The following is a 24,860-nucleotide window of genomic DNA, read 5'->3' as shown; positions in this document are numbered from 1 at the left end:
GTTGGTTTATTTTTTTTTTACTTTTTAATCTTACTACTAGAAAAATTTAAAAAGTGCTAATGCAGCTCAATTATACTTCTATTCAACAGCACTGCTGTAGAGCTATGGGCCTATGCCTAAGATATAATAGCTGAGCAGAAACAGGGTTTAGTATTCTTGGGCAGAATCTTTCACTAAGCTAGCATGGTGATTAGCAATACAGGACCTATGTATGGGTTCTGACTTAGCCAGATGGGAGTGACCCTCAGCCTCTCCCAGCCTCAGTATCTTCATCTGAAAATGGGTTGGATAATAGTGCCATACTACTGGTAGTATGCCTTTTGGGAATACAGAATCTTTTTTCTGTATTTCTGTTGTATCTTGAATAGTAGCAGTAGAGGGAGAAACCTTTCCCAGAGATCTAATGGCTGGAATACAGGAGGTTAAGTAAACAGCAGGTAGGGCTGAGTCTCGAAGCTTAGCAAAGAATCTCAAGGTTTAGGGGGGCTGCTGTTCTTCTCTTTTGTCAAAAGCATGGATTATACCATAAGCAACTGGATAGAAGAATGTTCCCAGTATTTTCTGGGCAATCTCTCACTAGAAAGAATGTGTATAAAGATATTGTTTCTCTTCCAGTCCTTCAGATCATGTTCATCTATTTGTTCACTCATTCATTTGTTCATTTATGATTCATTCATTTGCATATAATGAGAACGATATTTTGGAAAGGTTTTCTTTCTTAAAAAATACTTATTTATTTATTTATTCATGAGAGACACACACAGAGAGAGAGAGGCAGAGACACAGGCAGAGGGAGATGCAGGCTCCATGTAGGGAGCCCGATGTGGGACTCAATCCCAGGACTCCAGGATCATGCCCTGAGCCGAAGGCATACCATCAACCACTGAGCCACCCAGGCATCCCTAGAAATTTTTTCAAAGGGATTTTTATATCCCTCTACTCTTTTTGTGTGGAGGCTTTGTAACTGTCAGGAACACAAAGTGCTTTCTCAGCTTTGGTTGTCAAATTAGATACTTTGTTTGAGTCGGTGTAAGCCTATCTCTTACTGAGGCAAGACCATTCATTCATTCATTCATTCATTCAGCAAATATTAGTTCAGTCCTCATTATCTATTAGCCACTTCTCCAGATGCCAGAGATAAAGCAGTAAAATCTGAGCATTATCAAGAGAGAAAGGATTTTTTATACCTCTAGAATTCTTTTTCATGTAATAAGGGGTAGGTCTGGTAGACTTGACCCTAGATTTTTTAATTAAGGAGGCTTTGGCTTGAGAGAAAGGGGAAGGGGAGAAAGGCCTACATTTTTCAATTCCATTGAATTATGGGAGAAAGAAGGTATCAGAAATAGAGGTGAAAGTCAGACACCAGAGTGCTCACTTAATTCTCAGTCCTGGGTGCCAAGTCTCAGAGGTTACAGAGGGTTGCTTTAGAAATACCCAGAGAGTAATGGGGGAGGCCCAGAGACACTGAGGCTAGTGGGTAGCCTCCACTGAATGTAATATGGTGGGTGGAACCTGTAGGCTCTTGGGAGAATGTCAGCCTTTGGCTCAGAGCTCTATCCAGGCTGGTACAGATACAGTAGCAGGAGGCAGATAGGTAGGTGAGCCTACCACAGTGCTCTGTGTTCCCTGTAGCTTGTTCATGAAGTGTGAAGGTCCTGGAAGTATCCATGCACTCAGATGAGGTGTGGAGATGCTGAAGTCAGTGGACTGACTGACAGAGCTTAGAGGTCAGACAGCTAAGGTGGAGATTTCAATATTAAATGCAAATATGGGGGCCACGGATACTATAGGGGTGCATATCCAAACTAGATGGGCTGCTGTATCCCAGTAAGGACCAGTTCAGAGAGAAGCTCAGACTAATTATCAAACAGTAGAGATAGGCAGAAGACTCAGAAGGATTCCAAGAACACCCTTCACCAAGCCCTGTTGACTTCCCAGGATCTTGAAGTTCCCTGTCCCCATGCATCCAGACTCCATCCTGGAGAAAAGCTGAAGAAGTGGAAATATGAGAGACTGAACATTTTACCTTCAGGGACTATTTAATACATAGCATTGGGTTCCATTTACCCAGCTGGACTAAAATTTAGTGTTATTTATGCTCCTGCTACACAGTAGGTGAGGCTAGGGAGCAAGATTAGATCAATTACAAAATATAAACAACCAGCATTTTTGGCACGTACAAGCTTTGTGGGGGAAAATTCACATCTCCACTCACAAATCCATTCATTAATCCATTCAACATATATGTATGGACAGCCCCTGGACAGGCACTTAGCTAGGTTCTCTAGGAATCTGTCTGAGGCATGCAGAGACTATTGAAGCCTGTGAGGCAATAATTGGAGTATAGTATGCTAAGTGCTCTGACAGAGGTATGAGAAAAGCACTAAAGGAATGAAAGGAGGCGAGCAATTTTCCTGTAGAGTTCGCAGAAGGTGTAGGTGCAGTAACATTTGAGGTTCTTAACAAAAACCTGAATTCTCCAGATGAAGACATGTGGACACAATGATTCAGGTAGAAGAAGGGTTACATGGAAAGGCCTTGATATCTGAGAGGACAGGGAACGTTCTGGTGACTGCAAGAAGTTCCATGTGGTTGGAACAAAGAATATGTGAAGGGGAGTGCAGGAGGTGAGGCTGGAAATGTAGACCAGAGGCTGAAGACCATGGGTCCTGTGGAAGATGCAGAAGCAGAATAGTGTCATGATCCTATGTGCTATCCATAATCCTTAATGTTCCTTTCTTACTGTGTTCCATAAACATGAAGTAGGCAAGAACAGTAGCAAGTGTCCACATTATATTTATTTTAACTGGACTTCATCTTATAAGGAAGACACAGTAGGTCTCACAACCTCCTAGGGATGGTGCTTTCCAAAAAGACCAGCAAAGAAAATGCAACAGATAACAACACCTGAATTATATGCAGGATCTGATCTAAAAGCCTTTTCTTGGTAGTTATACAAAAGAGAGCAGTTTCCTCCTTAGAAGGTGTTACCTTGGGCTACCCAAAAGTGTAGCCTGGGAGAGAGCTAGTGTGCAGTAAGAAAGAACATGCATTTTACTCACCTGAACTTTGATTTAGAAATCCGGTGGCTGAAAGAGAAAAACAAGACATTATCAAGTGACACATACACATATTCTTCCATTTAAAAGATGTCCAGCAATCCCAGAGAAGTTTGATGGCCCTAGGCGACTAGAAATGTGTGCCGGACAGATGTGTGGAGTGAAGCAGAACAACTCTGGAGACAGAACTCTATTTGTGAGCATCTCTTGGTGTATTTATGTGTATGAACATGGAAACTAGGGGCAGGCCCAGCTGACAAGTCTACAAATCTGTTATTTTCTAAGTGGAACCAATGGTCTCTAGAGAGGCAGGGCACCATGTGGCACACAGCATCTGCACAGCAGGTCCCATGAAGTCAGGTTAGGCCATGTGTTGGGAAAGCTACACTTTGACAAGAGCCATGGAGGAGAGGAAGGCCACAGGGAAGAACATGTCATCACAGACCCCACTGCTGTCCGAACAGGAGCCTGGCCAATGCTGGGGTATGAGGTAAAGATAAGCAAAAGGAGCCAACTTGGAACTGAGAGGCCACTACAGTCCTGGCCTGAAGGCTGTAACTGGGCCTAAATGAACAGCCACAGGTCCTGACAGAAACAAAGGAAGCTGACAGTCATGTGCAGCCTTGAAGATGTGGAGGACTTCTGGGCAAAAGCACAGGGCAGGCGTGACTGAAAGGGTCATGGCGTGGGGAAAGAGGTGCACTGGAAAGGTAGATGCTCCAGAGAGGCCCTGAGGCTGCTGAGTTCATGTCAGAGGGTCCAGGGAAAACTAGGAAGAGGAAGAGGCTGGGAGAAGAGAAAGAGGAGAGAGATAGAGATAGAGAGAGAGAGAGAGAGAGAGAGATAGAGAGAGAGAGAGAGAGAAGGGGTGAGAGAGAGGGAAGAAGGGGAGGGGTAGGGAATGTAAGTACTTGAGACAAAACAATTGAAGGCAATGTGTCAGAAAAGGCTTTGATGTTCAGGGTGTGAACAGGAGAGACTGCAGGTGGAGCACCCATGCTCAGATGGACACACAGAGGGATGCATAAGGCAAGTTAGAGATGAAGAAAGTGATGGAGACACCAGTAGGGAGACAAAGATGCAGAGTGAAAACAGGAGCAGGAGTTCAGGAGGCAACTGCTGTGAGCCTGTGTTGTTCCAGCTCAGCACAAAGTGAGCTCTTGTCACATGGCAAGAAAACAACCCCTCTCATTATTTTTTATTAAAAAAAATTAAACTAGAAGATGTGACAGGTGGCAAAGCCACCGTGCATGAGATAATTATATCTCTGGGGCACTGAGAATCCTAGCCAAGTGCCTTTACTGCTTTGAACCGTTAGCTAATAAGCTTTTCCTATCCCCAAGACTGCCTGCTAGGGCTGGAGTGTTTAATCACATGCTAACAAAGCATGTGCGGGGGGGGGGGGGGCAGGAGCCAAGAGTAGCATTTTTATTTAGAGCTACAGTTTAATGGGGGAAACAAATGTTTTCCAGATGCTAATTGGTTGATGGGAAATTGGGGTCCTCTTTTCCCCAGCAGGGCCATGCTGAGCCTGGGGACCTTTAGGGTCTTCACTAGGCTTACTTTCAGACAGTTGACTGTCTTTCTTGTTAGGCATGAACCAAAGTGGATGACCGAGGCCTTTAGTCTCGTGACTCTGTCTACAAAGCCTGCCCATCCCTAGGCCTTCTCTCAGAAATGTCTCAGTGATCCTTTCTGGGGTGTCCTTTAATGCAGACTATGTCCTCTTTCCTCTCAGGCCAAGTGGGTCATAAGCAAAAGTGGGTTGTCAAAATCTAAAATCATATCTCCCAGAGAAATGACTCTGGGACATGGATAGAGGGGGATCAGAACTGAGATGGCTTTTGGAAATGAGGTCCTGATCCTAGTTCCAGCATAGTCATGAGTTATAGGACCTTCCTTGGCATTCTGGCATATTCTAAAGAGGAGGAAATGGGGCAGAATTTTCTTTTCCATGTAGTTACAAGTCCTGATGTATAACCCTTGACACAACACTCGAAGACTGATTTTGTTGTTGCTAATCTCAGGAGATTGTGAGCATGATTTTAGGTTCACTACGTCAGAAATGTTCATCCCCCTTTAAGTACATTACTTAAGCACCCCTACTTAAGAAAGAGAGGGTATTGCTCAAGTGGCAAGTGTCTGGAGACAAGGGAAACCCCAGCTCATGGAGAGCTGAGGTTAGAACTCTGTAAAGCCCAAGTGTCTGGATTCCTCCATACTACTTTATAGAGGTGGGAGTCAACAGTAGGACCCCACTTCATGAAAACAGAGGGACCCCATTGTTCAGCAGTCTCACCTCTTGGGAAATAACCACTGGCTCAGAGTTTGGAACATTGGTCCATCTCACTGTGTGAGTAAGCAAACTGAGGAGCACATGGGACCTGGTGTCATGGCCCCCCACTCCACACCCTGGGCTGGCTGATGTGTGGCAGATGCTTCCTCCTACTGCTTTTTAAACCACTTCAGACTCCTCAGAAGACTAGAAGCACTGGCTTCTCCAAACCCCAATGGGGCATGCAAATTTGCTTAGAAATCTTCTTGGCTTTTTCTATCATTATTGTTCTAGAGAGGTACAATTCCTACTTCGTGTTTTTAGAAGGCTTCTTGAAGAAGAGCAAGGAGGTAGAGAAAGTAACTCACACTTACAACCATCAGAGCAATCTTACTGGGTTGGACCTAAATTTGCTTCAACCCGAGATACTTTCTCTGCCCAGGTCTCCAAGACAAATCTTCTGGGGAACCATGATTTTCTTTGTTGATATTAATGTTCAAAATTAGAGACACCCCCCAAACTCCTTTCATTCGCTTAACTTACTTCTTGGAGGCCTATTTATATTTCAGCTTTTCTCCCTTTCTTAGAGTAATGAGCACAATATGTTTACTACCTGTGATATGAAACAGTATCTCCCTGAATTGTCCCAATTTGCCTCCAACATAAGTCAGATGGCACTGCAGTCACCATCTAGGCTGACACACATCTGACTCAACCTCCTTGACACCACAACTTCAGCACTGTCCACAGCTGTTATTACTGGAGAGTAATGGATCTTGTCATCGCAGAGCACTGCTTCAACAACTGGGTGCTGAAGTCAGTTGCTCCACATTCTGGCCAGAGTCTCCTTCTCTATTCATCCTCCTGCTCTTCTTCTGAACCCCATCTTTTCCCTCAATGGGTCTTCCTCATCATTCAGGCTTAACTTCTAGTTCTTGGTTTGGTCCCACTGTCATATCAATGTTGCCCTCAACACACTGCCTGGGACTTCTACTTTGCCTGCCTAGCTAAATTGCCACCCTGGTTCACACCGCTGTCTGTTTTTAGTGCTTCTGGGCTATGCAGCCTGCCAAAAAATATGTCAAATATTTTGCGAGGCTGCCTTCACATTTATGATGTCAGGCTCCACTGTGGCTTCAGCACTACTCAGTGATCTTTTAGTGACTTCTTGGTGACTCACTAGTTTGAATCTTGTGTACTGTTCTTCAGGTTCCTAGGACACCTAACCTCCACTTTCTGTGATGAGATGACAGGTAATTTGGTATGACTCCTATCATTGACTCTCTGTATCAGAGCCTATTTCTGATTCTATATTCTTTATAGAACTGTACAATTTGAGAGTCTGGAAAGGATCCTTAGATATCACCTGGATCTATGGTTTGCAATTTATTGGGTTGTAGAATATTTCATTCATATGAAATCTTACATGGAGTCCCAATATGTAAAAGACGTGAAAGTGGCCCCCTTCTGTAGTAGCCCCTTCAGGCAGTTCCCAGGAGTTGTGGGCCTCTGCTAGGAGCACCCTGAGCCAATAATCAAGCCAACTCTTTTGTGTCAGAGGGTGAGATCAAGACTCAGATGGGAACTGCTTTGGTTGAGGTCACATGGCTAGTTGGTGGCTGACTTGGGACTTGACCCCAGGACTCCTGATGGCAGGTCTCTTTTCCTATCTTCCATTTAGTCCAAGAGATAAGGAACTCCTTCATCCTGTGTAAATCTAGTGTCTCTAATTGTGTCTTTGAAGTCCATCTCCCCCTCTTTTTAGGCAATGTCTTGCTATAATCACTCATTTCCATTCAGGCATCTTTAGCCCCCTCCCCTCCTTCACTGGTCACTTCTCTACTATGAAGACTGTCCCAGAGTTTATTATGATGGGAAATAAGCCATCACTTGGCCATTGCTGCCTCTTTTTCTACCATCTTATTTTCCCCTCTCCCTTTCATGGCCTCACTTCTGGAATAAGTGCTCTATGCTAGCTCTTTCCCACCCCTATCCTTCACTAAGACTCCAGCTCTCACAAACAAGTCTTGTAGGGTGTGGCTCCAGAATCCACAATTAACCTAGCCACTTTCTTCATCTCCATGGGTGACTCTAGCCTGAGCCAGCATCATCTCACACCTCCGTAATTGCTATCGAGGCTGCTGCACTGTTTTGTGCTATGTTCCCTGTTGGCCTTGCTTCTATCCATTCTTTCCCTGACATCCAAGTAATCCTTCAAGAATGCAAAACTAATCTGATTAACCTCCCTAGCTAGCTCCATGTTCTTGTAATTTCTCATAGTTTTGTGATATAGACAAAGATCATTAGGGGCTACCAGGCCATGTTCCATCTCTAGCCTCATCTCTCCCACGCCCCCCACATGTGCTGGCCTGCTGCACTGGCCTCTCAGTTCTTTCATCTAAGAGTTTAAAACACTGTTGCCTTGGACTAGAACACTTTTCCTTGCTCTTCACCTCAATAATGTATGTTCACTCTTCAGTTCTCAGCTTAAATTGAATTCTTCAAAATATTGTTTCCTGAGGCACCTGGGTGGCTCAGTGGTTGAGTGTCTGCCTTTGGCTCAGAGCATGATCCTGGGGTCCTGGGATGAGTCCCGCATTGGGCTCCCTGCAGGGAACCTGCTTCTCCCTCTACCTGTGTCTCTGTCTTTCTCTCTGTTTCTCTCATGAATAAATAAATAAAATCTTTAAAAACAATGATTTCCTAACTAGCCTGTTACTGACCCTACATTATAGCTACTTTTCCTTCTTAACCCTTGTCCCTATTTTTATGACTTATTTACTTGTTTATTTTTTTATTTTTAAAATATTTTATTTATTTATGAGACACACACACACACAGAGGCAGAGACATAGGCAGAGGGAGAAGCAGGCTCCACGCAGGAAGCCTAATGTGGAACTTGATCCCAGGACCCTGGGATCATGCCCTGAGCTGAAAGCAGACGCTCAACCACTGAGCCACCTGGACATCCCAACTTATTTACTTGTTTAATGTCACTTCTACACCAGATAAAATCCTGGCACTGTGTCTAGGCATTTTATATGCCAGAGTAAATGCATGAATGTGGATATTCATAAGACTAACAGGGACCATTTCTATAGAGTTCTTCCAGTCTGCAGAATGTGTCCTCAAGGAAATGACAGATATACTAGAGGTACCAGCTTCCCTCGCTGGAGAATAATCATGTTCTTCTTCCAACAGATCTTCATGTTCTCCTGAAATGTAATTTCAAGTGGCTTCCTAGGGCTAGGAATTTCCCTGGTCCCTCCTGGTTTGCAACTTGGGGTATGCAGGATCTTCCACCATCTTTTCTACAACCCTTCTTGGTGGCAAGACCACAGAAAGGACTGACAGAATTAGAAGGTATGCAGGGGCCCATTTGCAAAAACCTGAGTGCTTGCTTCGTATGGTTCCAAAGGGAGAAGAGAAAAAGGCTTGGACTGCTGTTTAAAAATGTAATTAGCCCTGTATTTTAACAACATTTTGACAATAATTGTTTCCCAATGATGCCGAGAAATCTGCAGTGCAGACTCCCTGGTGCCACTGTCAGAATGAATGATACTGAAATCCCCGTGTACCCTGGCAATAGAAATTGTAAGGGCTGGTCTGTTCCTAAGCCTTGTTTTTCCTTCCCCTTTCTGGAGACCATTCTCAAAGCTGGCAAGGTTTGTGTTCAGACCTACCTACAGAGAATCTTTTTAAAAGGGTTGGGGTTTGCTCAGACTATTGAGTCATTTTGGGGAAGAAGGGTAAAATAAGATGCTGTTCCACTGATGGAGCGATTTAAAAACTAATTTTATTTGGGACTGGTCCTACTTAGAGCTTTCTGTATGCAGTGCCTTTCAGTGACTGGCGTGAGTTTACAGTTCTTGCACCACCAAGCCAATAGAAAAAGCAGGCTCCACGTCCCAAAGCAGTCCCTGAATGCTCCAGGAGGCCTCAAACCCGAGGTCAATGTAAATCCCTGACAGAATCTGACTTTAATCTTTGGACTCTGCTGAGATGCTGGTAATAGAACTAGCAGTTTGCTTATTTTAGCAATTAAACTATTTTGTCCCCACCATTTTTTTGGTTGGGGAACGTTTCCCAGGGACGACTGGTTTCATTTTTTAAGATAAAAAATGGGTGATTGTGATAGTTCAAATGTGAACTGTTCCTCTGTGCATGTAGCTCAGTCCTGGGCCAGTCAGCTCCCTGAAGCCTGAGGCCTGGGGTCTGGCCCAGCGGAAGAGAAGCTGTGGGCATCTAGGCTGGAGCTTCTTTTGGAGGAGGTTGGCCATGTTCCAGACTAAGCACAGGTGAATTTTGAATTGACTCAATTTGCTCCTGAGGCATCTCTGTTTCCCTTCACTAGGTATGTAACTAGAGTTGCAGAAAAGAACTAACATGTTGATTATATCCCAAGGTATTTTCTTACCTGTTTACTCTTCTTCAGGTCACATTTACCAGAATGGAAAAGGTGGTTAGCAGGACCCAGGGACCCTCACAAAGGTGCCTCATGTGACAGTGGGTGAGATGGGCTGGGAAGAAACAGACTTTGGAGCCACTCCCAACCTCCCCTCTCTGTCCCCTACCCCTGTCCTGTCTTTCTCTGATGTAACGGACAAGGGTTCAAAATCCTGAGTCAGATCCTCACTGGAGTACAGAACTGGAGACTGGTCTCAGTGTTAAGACTCCTCCCCTTGCTTACGAGCTATACTCAACCCAGGGCCCTCTTTTCCCACACAAGTCACTGCTTGAGCTTTCTGTTTCTCTGACCTCTGCCACACTCATGATGGGCCAACCTACTCTGACGTCAAGACACAGCATCCCGGCCCGCACCCCTGGAAAAGCCCCATTCCCTGGGCTCTCTGTGCCTACTCACGCCAGTCTGGCCCCGCAGTTCTCTCCCTCGATGTCACCTCCAGCCACGTTTTCGGTGTTGACAGACTCGGTCTCGCTTGTGGGCATGCTCACTACAAGAGTCAAAGGGATGCAGAACAAGGCATTGAGGGTGGGGAGGAAAGGGGAGAGAAGAACATTAGTTTTCAAAACACCCGGTCCCAAGACTGTGTGCTGCTTGGGAGGAGGAGAGGCTTAGCAGCTTCTGTTAGTGGGGGGCAGCAGTACTGCTGTGAGTAGGTTGGGGCACTGGCACTGCCATGGCCAAGTTTGGGGATTTCCTTGACCGTCATGCCTGCTGCTTGTCTAGGGTGAGTTTACTGATGGAGCTTACTTCCTGAAAATACTGACCATTGAATCCTTTCCTACCCTCATCTCTGTGCCCTCAGAAAAGCTGTGTAAGCTTTTCCATTTGCGTCTGCTACTAGCCATAAAAAGAGAAGCTTTCATGAAGGTATTTTATTTTGCTTTTTTCTCCACCCACCAATTCTAAGAGGTTTCATCCCCAAACTTAGGGTCCAGCTTGTTTGTAGGAAGGATGTTTTTGTTGCCTCATGAAGTCCTAGATGGAGTGGAAGACTGCCCCATTTCTTGTAGTACACACTGGGTCCTAAGTTGGTTCCATCTAGGATGGTATCTGAAATAGGGAGCTTGAAATAGAGGACTATTACCAGAATCAGGTACTAAGATTCAAAGTCGCACTGCAGACACCAGGAATGAGGAGCATAACTGTGGAATCCACCAATTAAGTTTAAATGTGATTTGAAAATAGACTGCAGGTAGACCGAGATGTCACTTCCCCTTCCAGCAATCCTGATGTTCCTACCCCAGCAGGCTGACTGGGGATATAAACCATCTAATTCCACTGGTGCCAATCTGTCTGGTCAATCTCTACTCCCTCCCCAAGGCAGCAATGGGCTGCATTTCCATGGTGGCAGGAATTTTCTAGCTTGGAACCCGATGTAGTGGCTTAGAGAAACATTATTTTATTATTATTTTAAAAATGTAAACGGAAGTTTCGCTTAAGAGAGCTCTTCCTCTTCACCTTCTCTTACCCTTTTAATATGGCACAACAGTGAGTTTTATTTTTGGTAACCCTTGTTCTTCAGAGTGGCCATTATAGCATTGGTCCTGGTTCCATTCTCCTTGAAGAACAGAACTCCTTGAATGGTGAGAAAATCACTAATCCTCTACAGCCACAGAATCTGCAGTTAGTGAGGGTGTGGCATCAGGTGATGCAACACCACGTATGAGTCCCCTAGCCCAGGAAAAACTTTTAGTGCTTATATGGGTAATGTTATTGGATGGAAATTTTCCAAGGTTCTTTTCTTCTGGGTGAAGACAAGATGGGTGGGTGAGAAGAGACTCATTTCAGAAACATGCAAGATCCAAATAGAAAGCCCATGACTTACCATATGTTTGACTGTCATGTATGAGAGACCTCTCTACCCTAGGACTCCTTTTTAATACAGTTGGGTAAAAAGAAATCTAGATGCCATTTCAAATAAGGTAGGCACTGGATGAGACTTTAGATATTACCTAGCTCTAAATGTTCCCTTCAGTTTATAGGAAAGTGAGGTTTAGGGAAGGGAAGTTCACACAGCGTATTTGGGGTAGGACTTGGTTGGGAGCACAAATGTCATGACCCCCTGCACCATGGTCATCTTGATTGGCCCTCTGTTGACTAGTTCCCTACTCTACCTTAAGATAAGATGAGGTTCCTATAGCCAAATCCAGAGATGAGGCTCTGGAATAATCATAGGAGCATGGTGAATAGCCAAATGGTGGTGTTGAGTTTCATAGCATTTACACTCCATTTATAGCCCGAGGTCTGAGGGAGTTGGTGTGTGAGCCTAGACCCTAGGGATGCTTTTAGCACTAGGAGTTGGGAAGACAGCACCTTCAGAGCTTGCCAGATTCCTTGCTCCACCCACACTAAGGAGGAAGTCATACAGTTGAAGAGTCTTCAGTCTTTCAATCCATCTGTCTCTGGCCATCTCTGACCTAAGGTTACTTTAACTCTTCAGGCAACATTGTTTAAAGTTAAAGAGCTCTGGGGCATCTGGATGACTCAGTCAGTTAAGCATCCAACTCTTGGTTTTGGCTCAGATCATGATCTCAGGGTTGTGAGATTGAGCCCAGCATTGGGCTCTGTGCTCAGTGCAGAGTCTGCCTGGAATTCTCCCCCTTCTCTCTGCTCTCCCCTACACCACAAATAAACACACAAATAAATCTTTAAAAAACAAAATTAAAGAGCTCTGACTTTGTGACACTTTGCTCCCAGAAAGCCCCTTATGTGTTAGTGGAGTGGTATGATGGTGGTGGTACTAAGCTTAGAAAGACAACCAAATTAAGAATGGGTGGGCCTAGGCTTTAGAAGAACTATATCATCTCCTAAATAAAGGAACTGCCTGTATCAGTACCAAGGTGGCATCTACAGTGACCTTAATCTTGGTTGGCACTATCCAAAAGAAGGGTTCCATCAAGGAATAGCTGCTGCTGATTGTCATGTCTGCTGACTTCATACATATGAAGAGATGATAAGATAGTGGCTTTGAGGCAGACAAATTACCATCCCTTATAGACACACACACACACACACACACACACACACACACACACACACACATTGATGACCACCGCATCACAAGCCATTGAGAAAAATGCCCTCCCATCCAGTCTGGTATGTACCAATGCACATTTACACACATAAAGCACAGGGGAACATTACCATGGGTTTCTGTGGAGTGACTAAACCAAGCAAACTTCCCTTTCTTCTGATCAAGCAAGCCCGCTGGAGTGCCTCCTTTCACAGACAAGATGGTCAGTGTCAAGAACCAGGAACAAGACATCAATAGAGAGCATGCAGTCAGCCAAGGGCAAAAGAAAGAAACAAGGAACTCAGCTTTCACATAGAACATCCATTTTCATCTCTGAACATAAACTAAGAAAATTATAAAAAGCAATAAACCAAAACACATAAGAAAACATAACAAAGTAGAACCAAAACCCCAAATCACATGAATTAATGACAAAAAACAAATGATAGACCCTAAGAAAAAGGAATTACTCCAGCAGAAGCTTTAGTCTACACTGGTCTATCTAGTTAGTGGCTTTGAGGGAAGAGCTTCTTGGGAGAGGCCATCATTCATCCCTGTTGCCTCCCTGGGGAGGTGCACCTTTTACAGGCTCCAGTCGGGTAAACTGCTACAATCAAACTATAGCATTGGTGCTTCCCTTCACACTGACCAAATGGCCCGATGACTTGACCTCTTCCTCACCTGTAGTGAATCCACCCTCTCTTACCACTTACACTCAGATCATACCACTTGCAGATGGAAAGTCCACAGATCTACTTGCCCCTTTGTCCAGTTCAACTATCCAGTCCCATTCAATAAAGACCCACTAAGTGTTTCAGACCTGGTCATATCCAAAACATATATGTATTAATCAGTTTAAACAGGCAAAGCAATTGCTCAATTGCTTATCTACAATTAGTCTTTTGAGGAGCTTGATGTATAAGGGAGAAGAATTCTGTAAGCTTCTTTTGGCTCTGGGCTATAGTTGAAGAATAGGGTGCTAGGGAGATTGTATAGATGCTGATTACCACAAATGGAAGAGGAGGAGCTCTGTATTCTGCAGTAGACTTTGAGTTCTGGATGTTAAATGCTTTATCTAATTCCAGAGAAAGAATTTTCCCACTCTGCTTGGCAAAACTAGCATGAAATGCACCTCTGCCAGACCTCTACAGGGGTGCTGGGGATAAGCGGTGAGTGCAGTTTAGTCACGACTTATTAATGAGGTGGGAAATCTGCTACCACTTAGGAATGAAGCATGTAATGTGATGAGGAATGGGTAAGTTGCCCCATCAGTTCCAGGAAAGGGCATGAAGGGAAGGCCAATCCAAGTGTTTAGGTGCTTCTCTATTCCCCTGAAACTTGGATCATGTTTAGTGAGCATCCTTGAACACTGCTTGTTAGTGAGGATTCTGAAGACTGGTTCCTGATAGAAAAGGATCAGTCTTATTTTTAACCTAGGTAAAGGGCCATGTCCCAAACACATATCTTTAAAATACAAAGCTTAATACAGAGGAATAAGACACTTCTCAAAAATCCTATATGAAGAAAGCACTGAGGGTCAGGAGCTGAAATGAATGGCTTGGTTTCAATTTGCTTTCTAGCAAAAGATAGATCTCAATTTAATATAAGTCACTTATATGAGCATCTCATAAGCGACCTTTTGTTTGGAGGTGTAAAGGTCAACATGAGGCTGTCATTTACCAAGTTTTTGGCTGCTCACATGGTTGTCTGGGAGAATAGGAGCCCTGGCCAGTGATGGAAAGCTCAGAACATTGTGACCTGCTAAACAACAGAAGCATTATTCAGCTTCTGGCTTTGGTATCAATATTGCCCCATACTGTTTGATTTCAGAAATAACTGCATGATGACTTTAAAAACAATAGAAAGAGCTTGATAAAAACATGGCTGTTTGGTATATAACTGAATTTGACCAGGTCTTTAATGTGGGCAAAGTTGGCAGCCACCGACTTGGCAAGTGATTTGAAGAGCACATAAATCATCTCTCTTAAGAGTGTGCAATAGTGTTGCCAGATTCGCTTTTTTGGGGTCAAGCCGTATATCTGAAGGTTCCTTGCTGAAATGAAAAATATCTCACAAGGAAGGAGCAGTACATTAACATATTAGTGTCAATTTGTGATAGTTTATCCTGAAAATACCTAAGAGAATAAGATGGGTGAAAATGCAGTTTGTGTTCCTATTATTAAGAGGTTAGGCAGCAGGATCATAGTTGATTCTTTAAGGGATTTGTTGCCCTAGAGACACGAACTTGGATTCCTTCTTGGAATCTAGTGCCCAAACTGTTGAAAGATGAGAATTATAAATGCTAGACTCTTTTTTGGTGGATAAGCTGGAGACCCTGCCTCTTTCTTTGGCCACTCAGATGATGAACTGGCTGGAAATTAAAGCAGAAAGATGGCAAAGAACCTCTCCCCTAAAGGCAACTCTCTTGGTGCTTGTAAACTGAAGCTTGATGTCTGCTTCTCTGCTGACTGTGTCATAATAACATGCCCTCTACAGAATGACATGTGCCTCTTGAATGATTTAGGAAGGATTTTACTGAGAAAGAATGCTAGAGAAGAAGCTAGTTTTCTAACTTTCTAACTTCATTGTTAGCAGGTAATATACATCAAATCTCGCTGTCCTGTTCCTTGACTTCTGCTGAGATTTCCAAAGAAAATGAGATTTTCCTGAAAGAGAAATTAACAGCTGCCATTGCAGGTGGTGTATGACATAATTACATTTTTAGTAATATCACAACTGCTACAATGAGTTGTGTTGACTCCATCTCACCAACAACTGATTATATCTTGAATTAAGACTTCTCTCTCCAAAATATTTTCTCTTGGTGGCAACTCTTGTTTGAATAGTGCTTAGTAGATGATTTCTGCATCTCAAGGGAGCTAGTTCTTGTCTCACAGCAACCAATGTCTCCTCTGACTGCTTGGAGAATAGTCGTGTGGATTCTGGGGGGATTATAAAAAGCCATTTCCTATATGGGATAATCTCCTAAGTCTGGAAATCATATGAATTATGCTGGAGGAGCACTAGATCTAAGCCATGGTGAAGATTGGCAGTTCCGAGTACATTTGGGTTTGCAAACCCTCTGATGGTTTATTTACTAAAATTTAAGAATCCTTCATTAAACACCAGATAGTGCTTTGAAAGCATGGTTGCACAGATTAGTTGGCCCGCTTTTCCAAAGCTGTGGTCAACAGAGTTCTCTGTAAAATGAATGTCTCTAGTCAGTTCCTCAAACCACTTAAAACAAACCTCCAAGTGGTGAATCTGCTCCAGGTTGTCCCAGTGTGTTATCACTCATGCTTTCCATAAAAAGAAATTAGAACTTCAGTTAGCTACCATGATGTAATATGTATCCCCAAAGATGGCCATACTCATCCACATGCATAAAAAATGACTCCAAAAGGTGCTCTTATCAAGGTTTGAGAGTAAGACCAATGTTAGTTTTGATAAAGAAAATGAAAGTCACTAAGATTACTTAGCAATCAATTCACAAAGTAAACAGTAAGCAAAATCTCTTTGGTATCCTTTCCTTTACTCTCTTTTTCCTCCTGCTTCTTTTTTTTTCCTACCACAAGGATTAGGGGAGATACGTGAAGAACAATCCACACATAAAATATCTGGTCTTGCTTCTTGAGGCTGTCTGCCTTAGATATTTTTATGCATCACAATTGACTGGGTGACAATAGAACAAAGCTCCACGTAAGGGAATGAGGAATGGACCTGGGAGAAATGGAGAAATCTGCTTCGTTCTGAAATCTTTGGTCACCCAAAGGGCTTTGATACTATCCCAGGAACGGGGCTTTGCAATGTTCTGTTGTGACTTTCAGCAGGAATAGCTGTCCTCTCTCAAGATCTGCTAAGAAAAATGCCCAGTCTTCATTCTGGAATTTAGCTGGCAGCCTCGTTACTCATCAACTGCTATCAATCTTTTATCTCCTTTTGTTGAGAGAGGGTTGGTGCATCAGGGCCAGACATCCCCGGCAGCGGTAGGGGTGTCAGAAGCCCAAGATGCGGAGGGCATTTCTCACCCAACCTGACCTTCTCCAGTGCTGTGGAATGCTGTATGGAGCCAATGGGCTGATTCCTGGGTCTGCCAGACTACTGGGATCCAGTTGCTCAGGCTTCCACGCTCTCTTGGGATGAATGAAACAATTTGTCATTTAATTGGCAGATGCCCACTTTATTATCTTTTCTGTATATGAGTGGTATTATACTAATAATACTAATACTAATAAGTACTAATCAGAGTTATGACTAACATGCAAAAGTATTCCTAATTTCCTACCCCACTGACTCCAATCTGGAATCTAAAGCTCCTATAGTCTGGCTCCATGTATGTGTGATGGCCGAGTGTGCCCCTCAGAAATTCATATGAAGTCCTAGCCCCTGTATTTTAGAGTGCAGCTCTGTTTAGAGAAAGGGTCTTTAAAAAGGTAATTAAAATAAAAATGAGATAACAAGGGCAGGTTCTAAACCAATGTGACTGGTATGCTGATCAGAAGAAGAAATCTGGGCACAGACACACACAGAGAAGACAACGTGAAGATACAGGGAGAAGATGGCCATCTACAAGCCATAGAGAGAGACCTGGAGCCCGTCCCTCCGTCATGCCTCTCAGAAGGAACCAAGCCTGCTGATGCCTTGATATCGGACTTCTGGCTTACGGAACTATGGGACAATAGTCAAGGGGTCAAGAAAAAACAGCCCTTGGACCAAATCCGGACTGCTACTTGTTTTGTAAATAAAGTTTTACTGGAACATAGCCATGCCCTTTTGCTTATGTATTGTCTGCAGCTGCTTTCACACTACAGCAGAAGAGCTGAGTGGTTGCAATAGAGGCTCCATGCAGCTGGCAAAGCCTAAAACAACTATTAACTGACCCTTCAGAAAAAAGGCGGGCTGACTCCTCAACTAGTCAAATTTCATCCATTCCTGGAGGCCCGGTTCTCATTTGCGGAGCCTTTTGTGACCACCCACTGCCACAGAGTCCCCTCTTCTGAGCTCCGGGAACATTGGGATCCACGAGAATTTAAAAATAAAATGTGAATTCAAGTTTTAGTTCCATCTTCTCCTAGCCCTGAAACAGGTAAGTTATTTAACCTTTCTGAGGTTTCTCTATATGTAAAAAGAGATTAATGATACTATTTAGCTCATGAAGTTCTAGTAAGGATTAAGTGAAATAATACTTACAAAAGCTTTGTAAAATGGTGAGTGCTATAAGTATTTGCTAATATTACCAACTAATTTTAATCTGTTTTTCTTATAGTTTATGAGTATTAGATTTATCTCCCTAAGTTATAATTTTCTCAAGGCCAGAATCTTTATATCAGAATTCTTTGGACTCCCTTTCAGATCCTAGTAGTATTAGATTTGGAACTATAATAATAATAACACTTTTTATCTTTAATGGAGTTTTAGGGGCTCTCCTATAAGCTGGACATCTTGAGGGTTTGTCCTTCAGATCATCCTTCATCCCTCTCTGCTATGACTTGTACTCTAATAGGCTGACCTTTGTAAACTACATCAACAACTTCTCTTAGGCTAGGGCTTTGTGCTGCGTTGACTAATGGGAAGTGCCAGTAGGATGTATATGAGGCCTGAGGAAAGTGAAGCTGAGGTATTTATTTCCCTCATACTGCATGCAGGGCTGGTATGGATGCCTCTTGTTGCTAAAGACCACGGGTCTGATTATGTGACCCTCTCCTCATAGCTACTTTTTCTAATTTCTGGAAACTGCTCCTTCACTTTGTCCCTTCAAGTCCTTCCAGCAGGCCCACTGGTACTATCCCTAGGGTACTCCATCATTCCTTGTTGACTTCCTTAAAACTTCCTGCATCTTTTTATTAACCTCTTCTTAAATCACCTACTTTACAAGTCTATCTGTTTTCTATCAGGAGAAAGACTGATGTAGCCCTCTGGTCCACAGCAAGGTAGATAGTAGCATCCCACTGCCAAGTGAGATGTATTCATGAGAAACACAGAGAGGAGAGAGAGAGGGGCAGAGACACAGGCAGAGGGAGAAGCAGGCTCCATGCAGGGAGCCCGACGTGGGACACAATCCCAGGTCTCCAGGATCAGGCCCTGGGCTGAAGGCGGCACTAAACCGCTGAGCCACCTGGGCTGCCCTTTACTAGGTTTCTATACAGTTTGATAGATCAAAAATGGCCAAGTATAGTCTCAGCCTTTATCCAGCTCAGAGATTTATGAATCTCCCTAGTACCATGAGTCTAGGAAATGCCAAAGATGATCCTTGCCTTGGCCTTGCCACAAAATAGCTCCAAACCTTGTACAAATCACATGATGATTTGGGGTCTAATTGTCTTCATCTTTTACATTAATAAATTAAATTAGATGACGGATTGTAGGTCTCTTCTAAGGGAAAAAAAGGGAGGAGAGGAGAAACGTAGATTATAGAAAAGAATGAAGAGATGATGAGAGAGAAAGCAAAATGGAGCCCAGCCATGGCAGACGGTCTGTGTTAAAAGATCACAGAGAAAGGTGCCACAGCCTCCAGAGCCTTCTCAGAAGCTTCATGCCAGCCAAGGCCCAGCAAGGCTTCTTCCACATAAGCAATTAAAACCCAGTTGATGTTAAGGCATCAGAAAGTAAATATAAAGCAGGATTAAATATTAAGAAGCCAAACAAAGTGGCCTTATTAAAAAGGCACAATATAAGCATGATGCGCCATCTTCATAATTATTATTACTGCTATAAACTGGGAGGAGGCATAAATGCCTGCCCTTGATCTGCAGCCATAATCCAAAGAAGAAAACCAGGGTCGTTGTGCTCTCAGCAGGCTCTAAACAGTGTTCCCAAGCAGAAAGTTTCTCTCCACAATTGTGGCGCCACTGAGTCAGGTATCGACTCAGGTAAGGGGAGGTGGGCAGTGGCAGGAGAAGGCAGGGGAAGGAAGTTCAGGTACATCAAACAGATGTCTGAACTTTGGCTCATGGCCCTCCTTCCTCCCCCACCCTTCCCCACTTTCATTAGGGGAGGCAGGACAGTGTGGAACATGTTCAGGCCCTAGGCATGTTGGGGGAAAGAGGACATCTGATCACACAGGAAAGCATGGACATCCCCATGGAAAACAGAGCTCACCAAAGCCACCGGAGTTGAGATGGGATCTTCTGGACATAGATGAAGGTGGCCTTTCTGTGTAAGTTCTCTTTGGAAGCTCAATTCTTTTAGTCACAAAGTAATTTTAGGCTGGAAGAAGGACATTATTCTAGTCTCAAACGCCTGATTTAGCAGTAGCTGGTCCCCCATGTGCTTTGATATAAAAGGGACAGAGAAGACTTGTGTCTCCAATCCCTCTTCAACCCAGGCCATTGATGTCTACTGGTCATTCTTCATTTTAGTGTCTTGTACCCTCAGAGTGCAAATACTTTTGGATGTGTAATAGTAGTATCAGTCATTTCTATCTTAATACTAGTAGTATTAAGTAACAGTTTTTTGATCAGTCATTACATAATGGCTACTCTTTCATGGACTTTACATATCTAAATGATTCAAGCCTCAAATAACCCTATGAGGGATTATATGTTCCCATTATATGCTCCCATTTTATAGAACAGGAAATTGAGGCTTAGGGAATTAAGTCATTTATTCAAAGAAAGCAGCTAATAAGATCCAGCATTTGAACTGTGGTAGATGCTATGCTAAGTCTCCCCTCTTGGCTGTTATGTATATTGCATGAATTTATGAACTCCTTCCCTAATCATAAGAGAGGACTAGAGAGCCGTGCAGATGTGTCTGGATCACTGAGAGGAGAAGAGGAGCAGAAAGTACAGGTGGAGGTTCTTGGGAGAAGCCACTTATTTCATAATCCTGCCCAGGGCCTCCCTGTCAGCTCTTCTGGACAAAGAGGGGGAGGCAGTAAGTAGAGCAGCATGGTTAGGAGCATGGGTTCTGGTGCCAGGTGGCTTGAGTCTGCAACCTGTCTTTGCCACTTTGGAGCTCTGTGACCTTGGACAAGGTACTTCACTCTCTGGTGGCTCAGTTTCTTCACTGCAGAGTGAGATCTGAATTCTACCGGCATTGCAGGGCTAGAAGGGGTAGCCTTCATTTTACAGGTGAGAATATTAAGGTCCAGAGAAGGTCAGTGGTGTGCCCAGGCTCACAAGGCTAGTTGGTGATAAAGGAACAGTCCTCTTTCCACCATCCAGTGCTGCCACCTTCCTCACTTGCCACCCACTTACATCACAGAGAGAATGAAAGTCCACCCTGGAATATCATAGTTGAGCTCACCCCGGAATTTAAAAGTTCCACTGTGGGTGAGTTTTACACTTTGCACCTTGCTCACTGCTGTTTACAAAGGCTATAGAGAGCTCACAATTCACTCTCATGTTCTCTTTTCTCTTGGGCTCTGCTTCCCCTTCATTGTTTTCTGCTGCTGGAGATAATTTTGACCCAGGTCAGATCCTGCCAGGAGAACCTCCAGGGGCCCAGCACAATCTCGAAAGATGTGGTTACCCACAGAGCGGTAGCCGCCTTGGGTAAGGAGCATTGCCTCTATGGAAGGGTCTTAACCTTGCTTTCTCCTCCTGCATGCAAGGAAGTTACTGCCTTAAATTTCTAGGCTGCCTCCATTAGTGGCATTTATGTGAAGTGAGTCACTTTAGCTCCCAACCCCATGGTGCCTCTTCAGCCCCGCCATTTCATCAATGAGTTTATGGGCTGCTGTCAGAGTATCAATCAACTCGCCCTCCTCTGTGGCAAGTCCTTTACTTGGATTAATCTCCCAGCTCTGCCTGCTGGAGGTCTGCAGTTGTTATGTTCCTCCTTTCTGCTCCGTTTGGGCAAAGACCCAGGAAAGGGGCGATCCCTTCCTCTGCATCAGTTAGATCCTGTTAGGATGGGGTTCAGAGCTCAGGATCATGTTCCTGAGGGGCAGCAGCCAGAGAGGTGAAGTTCTCAGGTAGAGAACTTCTGGGATGGTGAAGGGTGGTATGTCATGTTCTGGGAAAAATTAGAAAGGTTTAATCTAGATAAGGTAGGTTAGGAGGCCTCATTGGCCTCCTCAAATATTTGGAGTCTTTTCACTTCAGGGGAAGATATTGCCTGGTTAGAGTAGTTCTACAAGGATAAGGCATCAAAGAATAACTGGGGGGTGAAGATTTTTGCCCTAACATAAGAAACAATTCTAAAGTGGCCTGGCTGCTTTGAGACACTAAGAGTTGCTCATTATTGGCAGTTTTCAAGCCTTTGCTGGGGGTTTAAGTGGAGTTTCCTAAGGTTTCTTTTGCTTAGAAAAAATAAACTGAGCTTTACAACAAGGATGCATCATCATGTTGTGGACTGTGGGGAGTGGAGTGGGGGGCCCACACAGGAGGAGTTCTTGAAGTCCTTACCTGATTCTCTCGTCTACTAGGGGAACCTTCCCTCAGTACCATTTTATCAAGTCACATCACTGTCCTGCTCCACACAAAACCCGAGGCCCACCTCCCGAGGCCCCTGTGATTTGCTTTCACTCTACTCATCCAAACTCCCATTCCATCTCCACTCAGTGAATACTTGGGGCCAGGCATTCAGCTCTCCTCTTCATCTCTGGTATATGCCACATGGGGCCAGCTTGGTTTGGTGCCATTGTATGCAAGGTGCTTGCACCCATCTTCATCTGGTCTTTGCCCTGCTGGAATGTTCCCTGGGCTCCTCCACCAGCACAAGAGCCTCTTTCCCTCCAAGTCCTACTGCCTTCCTGAAGCCTCCTTGAATTCCACAGAATCAGCATTCTTTCTCCCGAAACATGTACTATTTGTACCAAGTATTTCAATGTTCTGGTATATATACAGTCCTTTCTCTGCTCGCTAGAAAGAGTACAGCTCTGTTTCTCATTATGCTCAGGAAATGATGCCATTTTAATTCTCACAACCACCCTGGGAGACAGCCAGGGAAGGTGTCTTCATTCACAGTCTCTAGATGAGGAGACTGAGGCTTTGCAGGAGCAGAGCCAGGGTGAGGATGCAGATTTTGTCTGTCTTCTGCTTGCTGTTGTTCCCCAGCCAACAGTGCCTTTGACTCTGGCTCATGAATGGAAGGAAGAACTGTACCTCACTGACTCACCCGCTTTTTTCTGCTTTACTCGCCTGTCCTTTTCTTCCCACCACAGCTTTGAGCAAGCAGGGCACCTTCTATGGCACGATGCTGATTTCTCTGGGAAACCAGATTGGAAGTGCTGTGGGGCCGGGAGCAGGACTCATAACTTCTGCTGGAGGCCAGGGAGGCCATCCACAAGCACTGGTCAGCACCAGAACAAATATGCCCCATTTAGTTCTCTGCCATGGCTCTTCTTCACCCTCAGAGAAGGGTACAAATGAGCATGTCTGGGATGGGCCAGGGTCAGCATGGTTTCATTCATTCTGTTTCATCAGGGTGGGGACTGGAACATGCACAGTCAGCCACCCACTGAAGGCTCCTTCCTCCCTCTTGGGCTATACTGGGAAGGGCCAAGACTTAGCCACTGCTGGGTAGGGTTGGTCATGCCCACAGCAGCAGGGGTGACTCTGAACCAGGCAGAAAAGCAGAAACCAACCCCAAACCTAATGTACAAGAAGAACTGGTAGGTTTTAATACCAGACAATGTCATTCTATTATTCTATTCAATAGCCTCTCCTTCTAGATTCTTCCTCCCAAGATTTAATCTGACTCAAAGGTATTATTTCACCCTTCATCCTTCCTCCCTCTTTTCCCTAATCTTAGAACTCTTCTGTCATTTCTCAGGAGAGTTGGGCTTGCTGGAGAGGCTGACAGTTCTTCTTTCAGAAGAGAGAAAGGGTTTTTGAAATCTAGAGAACAGGGACCACTGTTTCAACAAGCACAAGGCCTGGAGGCACTGGCAGGAAGCTGGAATGCTAATGCTCCCCAAATCCACTTTAAATGGGAGGCAAGACCTTGGGTTCACCTGAGCCTCACTGCCTGGGGTGCAGTGCTACCTCTTGGTCATTGCTTCCCTTCTGGATCCTAGATTCTATGAGGATTCGTGCTGTGTGCTCAGTGGCTCAGGAAACCTAGAAGGAAGGACACAGAAGTTCTGGTTTTCAGATGGAGTCTCTGTCATGGCAGATAGGACAAGGAACAGACTTTTCAAATATGGAAAAGAAGTGCCAGTTGCGTAGATAACATGATGAACAGGTGCTGGTGGGTCTGTATCATGGGGACATGGGGACCTCAGGCAGATTCACGCAACTCTACTTCTTTTGTTACTTGCACTGTGGGAGTAATCCTTATCTGATGGCTAGCTGAAAAGGAGTGAAGCTAGGGCATTTGCCTGATTTAGGGAAAGAAGAAAGGAGACAGAAGCCCATTTTTTATACAATAAAACTGTAGGATAGTGAGCCTTCTTGCAACAGACAGGAGGGACCAGGCACAGAGGTCGGCACTGGTGAGGAAAGATGGGCTGGATGGGGGTTGGGGAAAGAGACACAGGCTGAGAGGTGTTGTGGAACCTGTCTATGTCAGAATCAGGAGCCCTGAGTTCCAGGGTTCTCCTCAGTACTAACTCAGTGTCTAGGAAAGACACATAGTCTTAACAGCTCAGTGCTTCCCTCATTGGTTACTGGGAAGACCAATGAGAAGAGGTGGGCAATGATGTCAGAAGCACACCCCTAATGGAGCCATAAGGCAGGAGGGAGAGCGGAGATAGAGAAGCAATTAGTGTGAATAATTAGCTGAGTCAGGATAATTAGCACTGCCTTTGGGAGAGCACTGTTGCACCCCTGACACCTCAGACCAGTGTGTGGAAGTGAAACAGCTGCAGGTGTCAGCTCAGGAGAAAAATTTTATAAAAACTGGAGGTGCACAAAAATAGAAGGGGTTTCTTGTGACTGAGTGAGTTCCTCCCACAAAATGTTCAAGAAAGGGGAAAAGACTATTGTATGGATGCTATAGAGGAGTTTCATGTGTAGATGGAGACACCAGGGGAGCAGGAATGAACCTCTGTGACACTTGCTGGTGCTGAAATTCTACCATTCGATGCTTTCAAGGCAAATGAAAGTTATCAGGATACTGGCTCTGGGAACAGAGCAGAAGAATGTGGGCCATGAAGTA

At 44.4% G+C, this 24,860-nt stretch overlaps 1 protein-coding gene across 39 annotated transcripts in view; it reads right to left on the bottom strand.

Moving 5' to 3' along the window:
- Positions 1-24,860, bottom strand: part of CACNA1C (calcium voltage-gated channel subunit alpha1 C) — a 746,601-nt gene that overhangs the window by 153,196 nt on the left and 568,545 nt on the right. For 25 of the 39 annotated variants that reach the window (XM_025461634.3, XM_035706875.2, XM_025461637.3 and 22 more), the window contains exons 10-11: positions 10,199-10,289; positions 3,063-3,089 (exon numbers count right to left, since the gene is read on the bottom strand). In XM_025461634.3, coding sequence (XP_025317419.3) covers positions 3,063-3,089; positions 10,199-10,289 — 118 coding nt within the window. Of the gene's footprint in view, positions 1-3,062; positions 3,090-10,198; positions 10,290-12,946; positions 13,022-24,860 lie in introns of all 39 variants that reach the window. The other 14 variants (XM_025461617.3, XM_035706871.2, XM_035706874.2 and 11 more) reach the window with 1 other exon arrangement.

The sequence above is a fragment of the Canis lupus genome, chromosome 27 (genome assembly GCF_003254725.2).
Source record: "Canis lupus dingo isolate Sandy chromosome 27, ASM325472v2, whole genome shotgun sequence".
NCBI classification, from domain to species: domain Eukaryota; kingdom Metazoa; phylum Chordata; class Mammalia; order Carnivora; family Canidae; genus Canis; species Canis lupus.
Note: the sequence above shows the minus strand (reverse complement) of the source record. Positions and strands in the feature narration are given on the sequence as shown.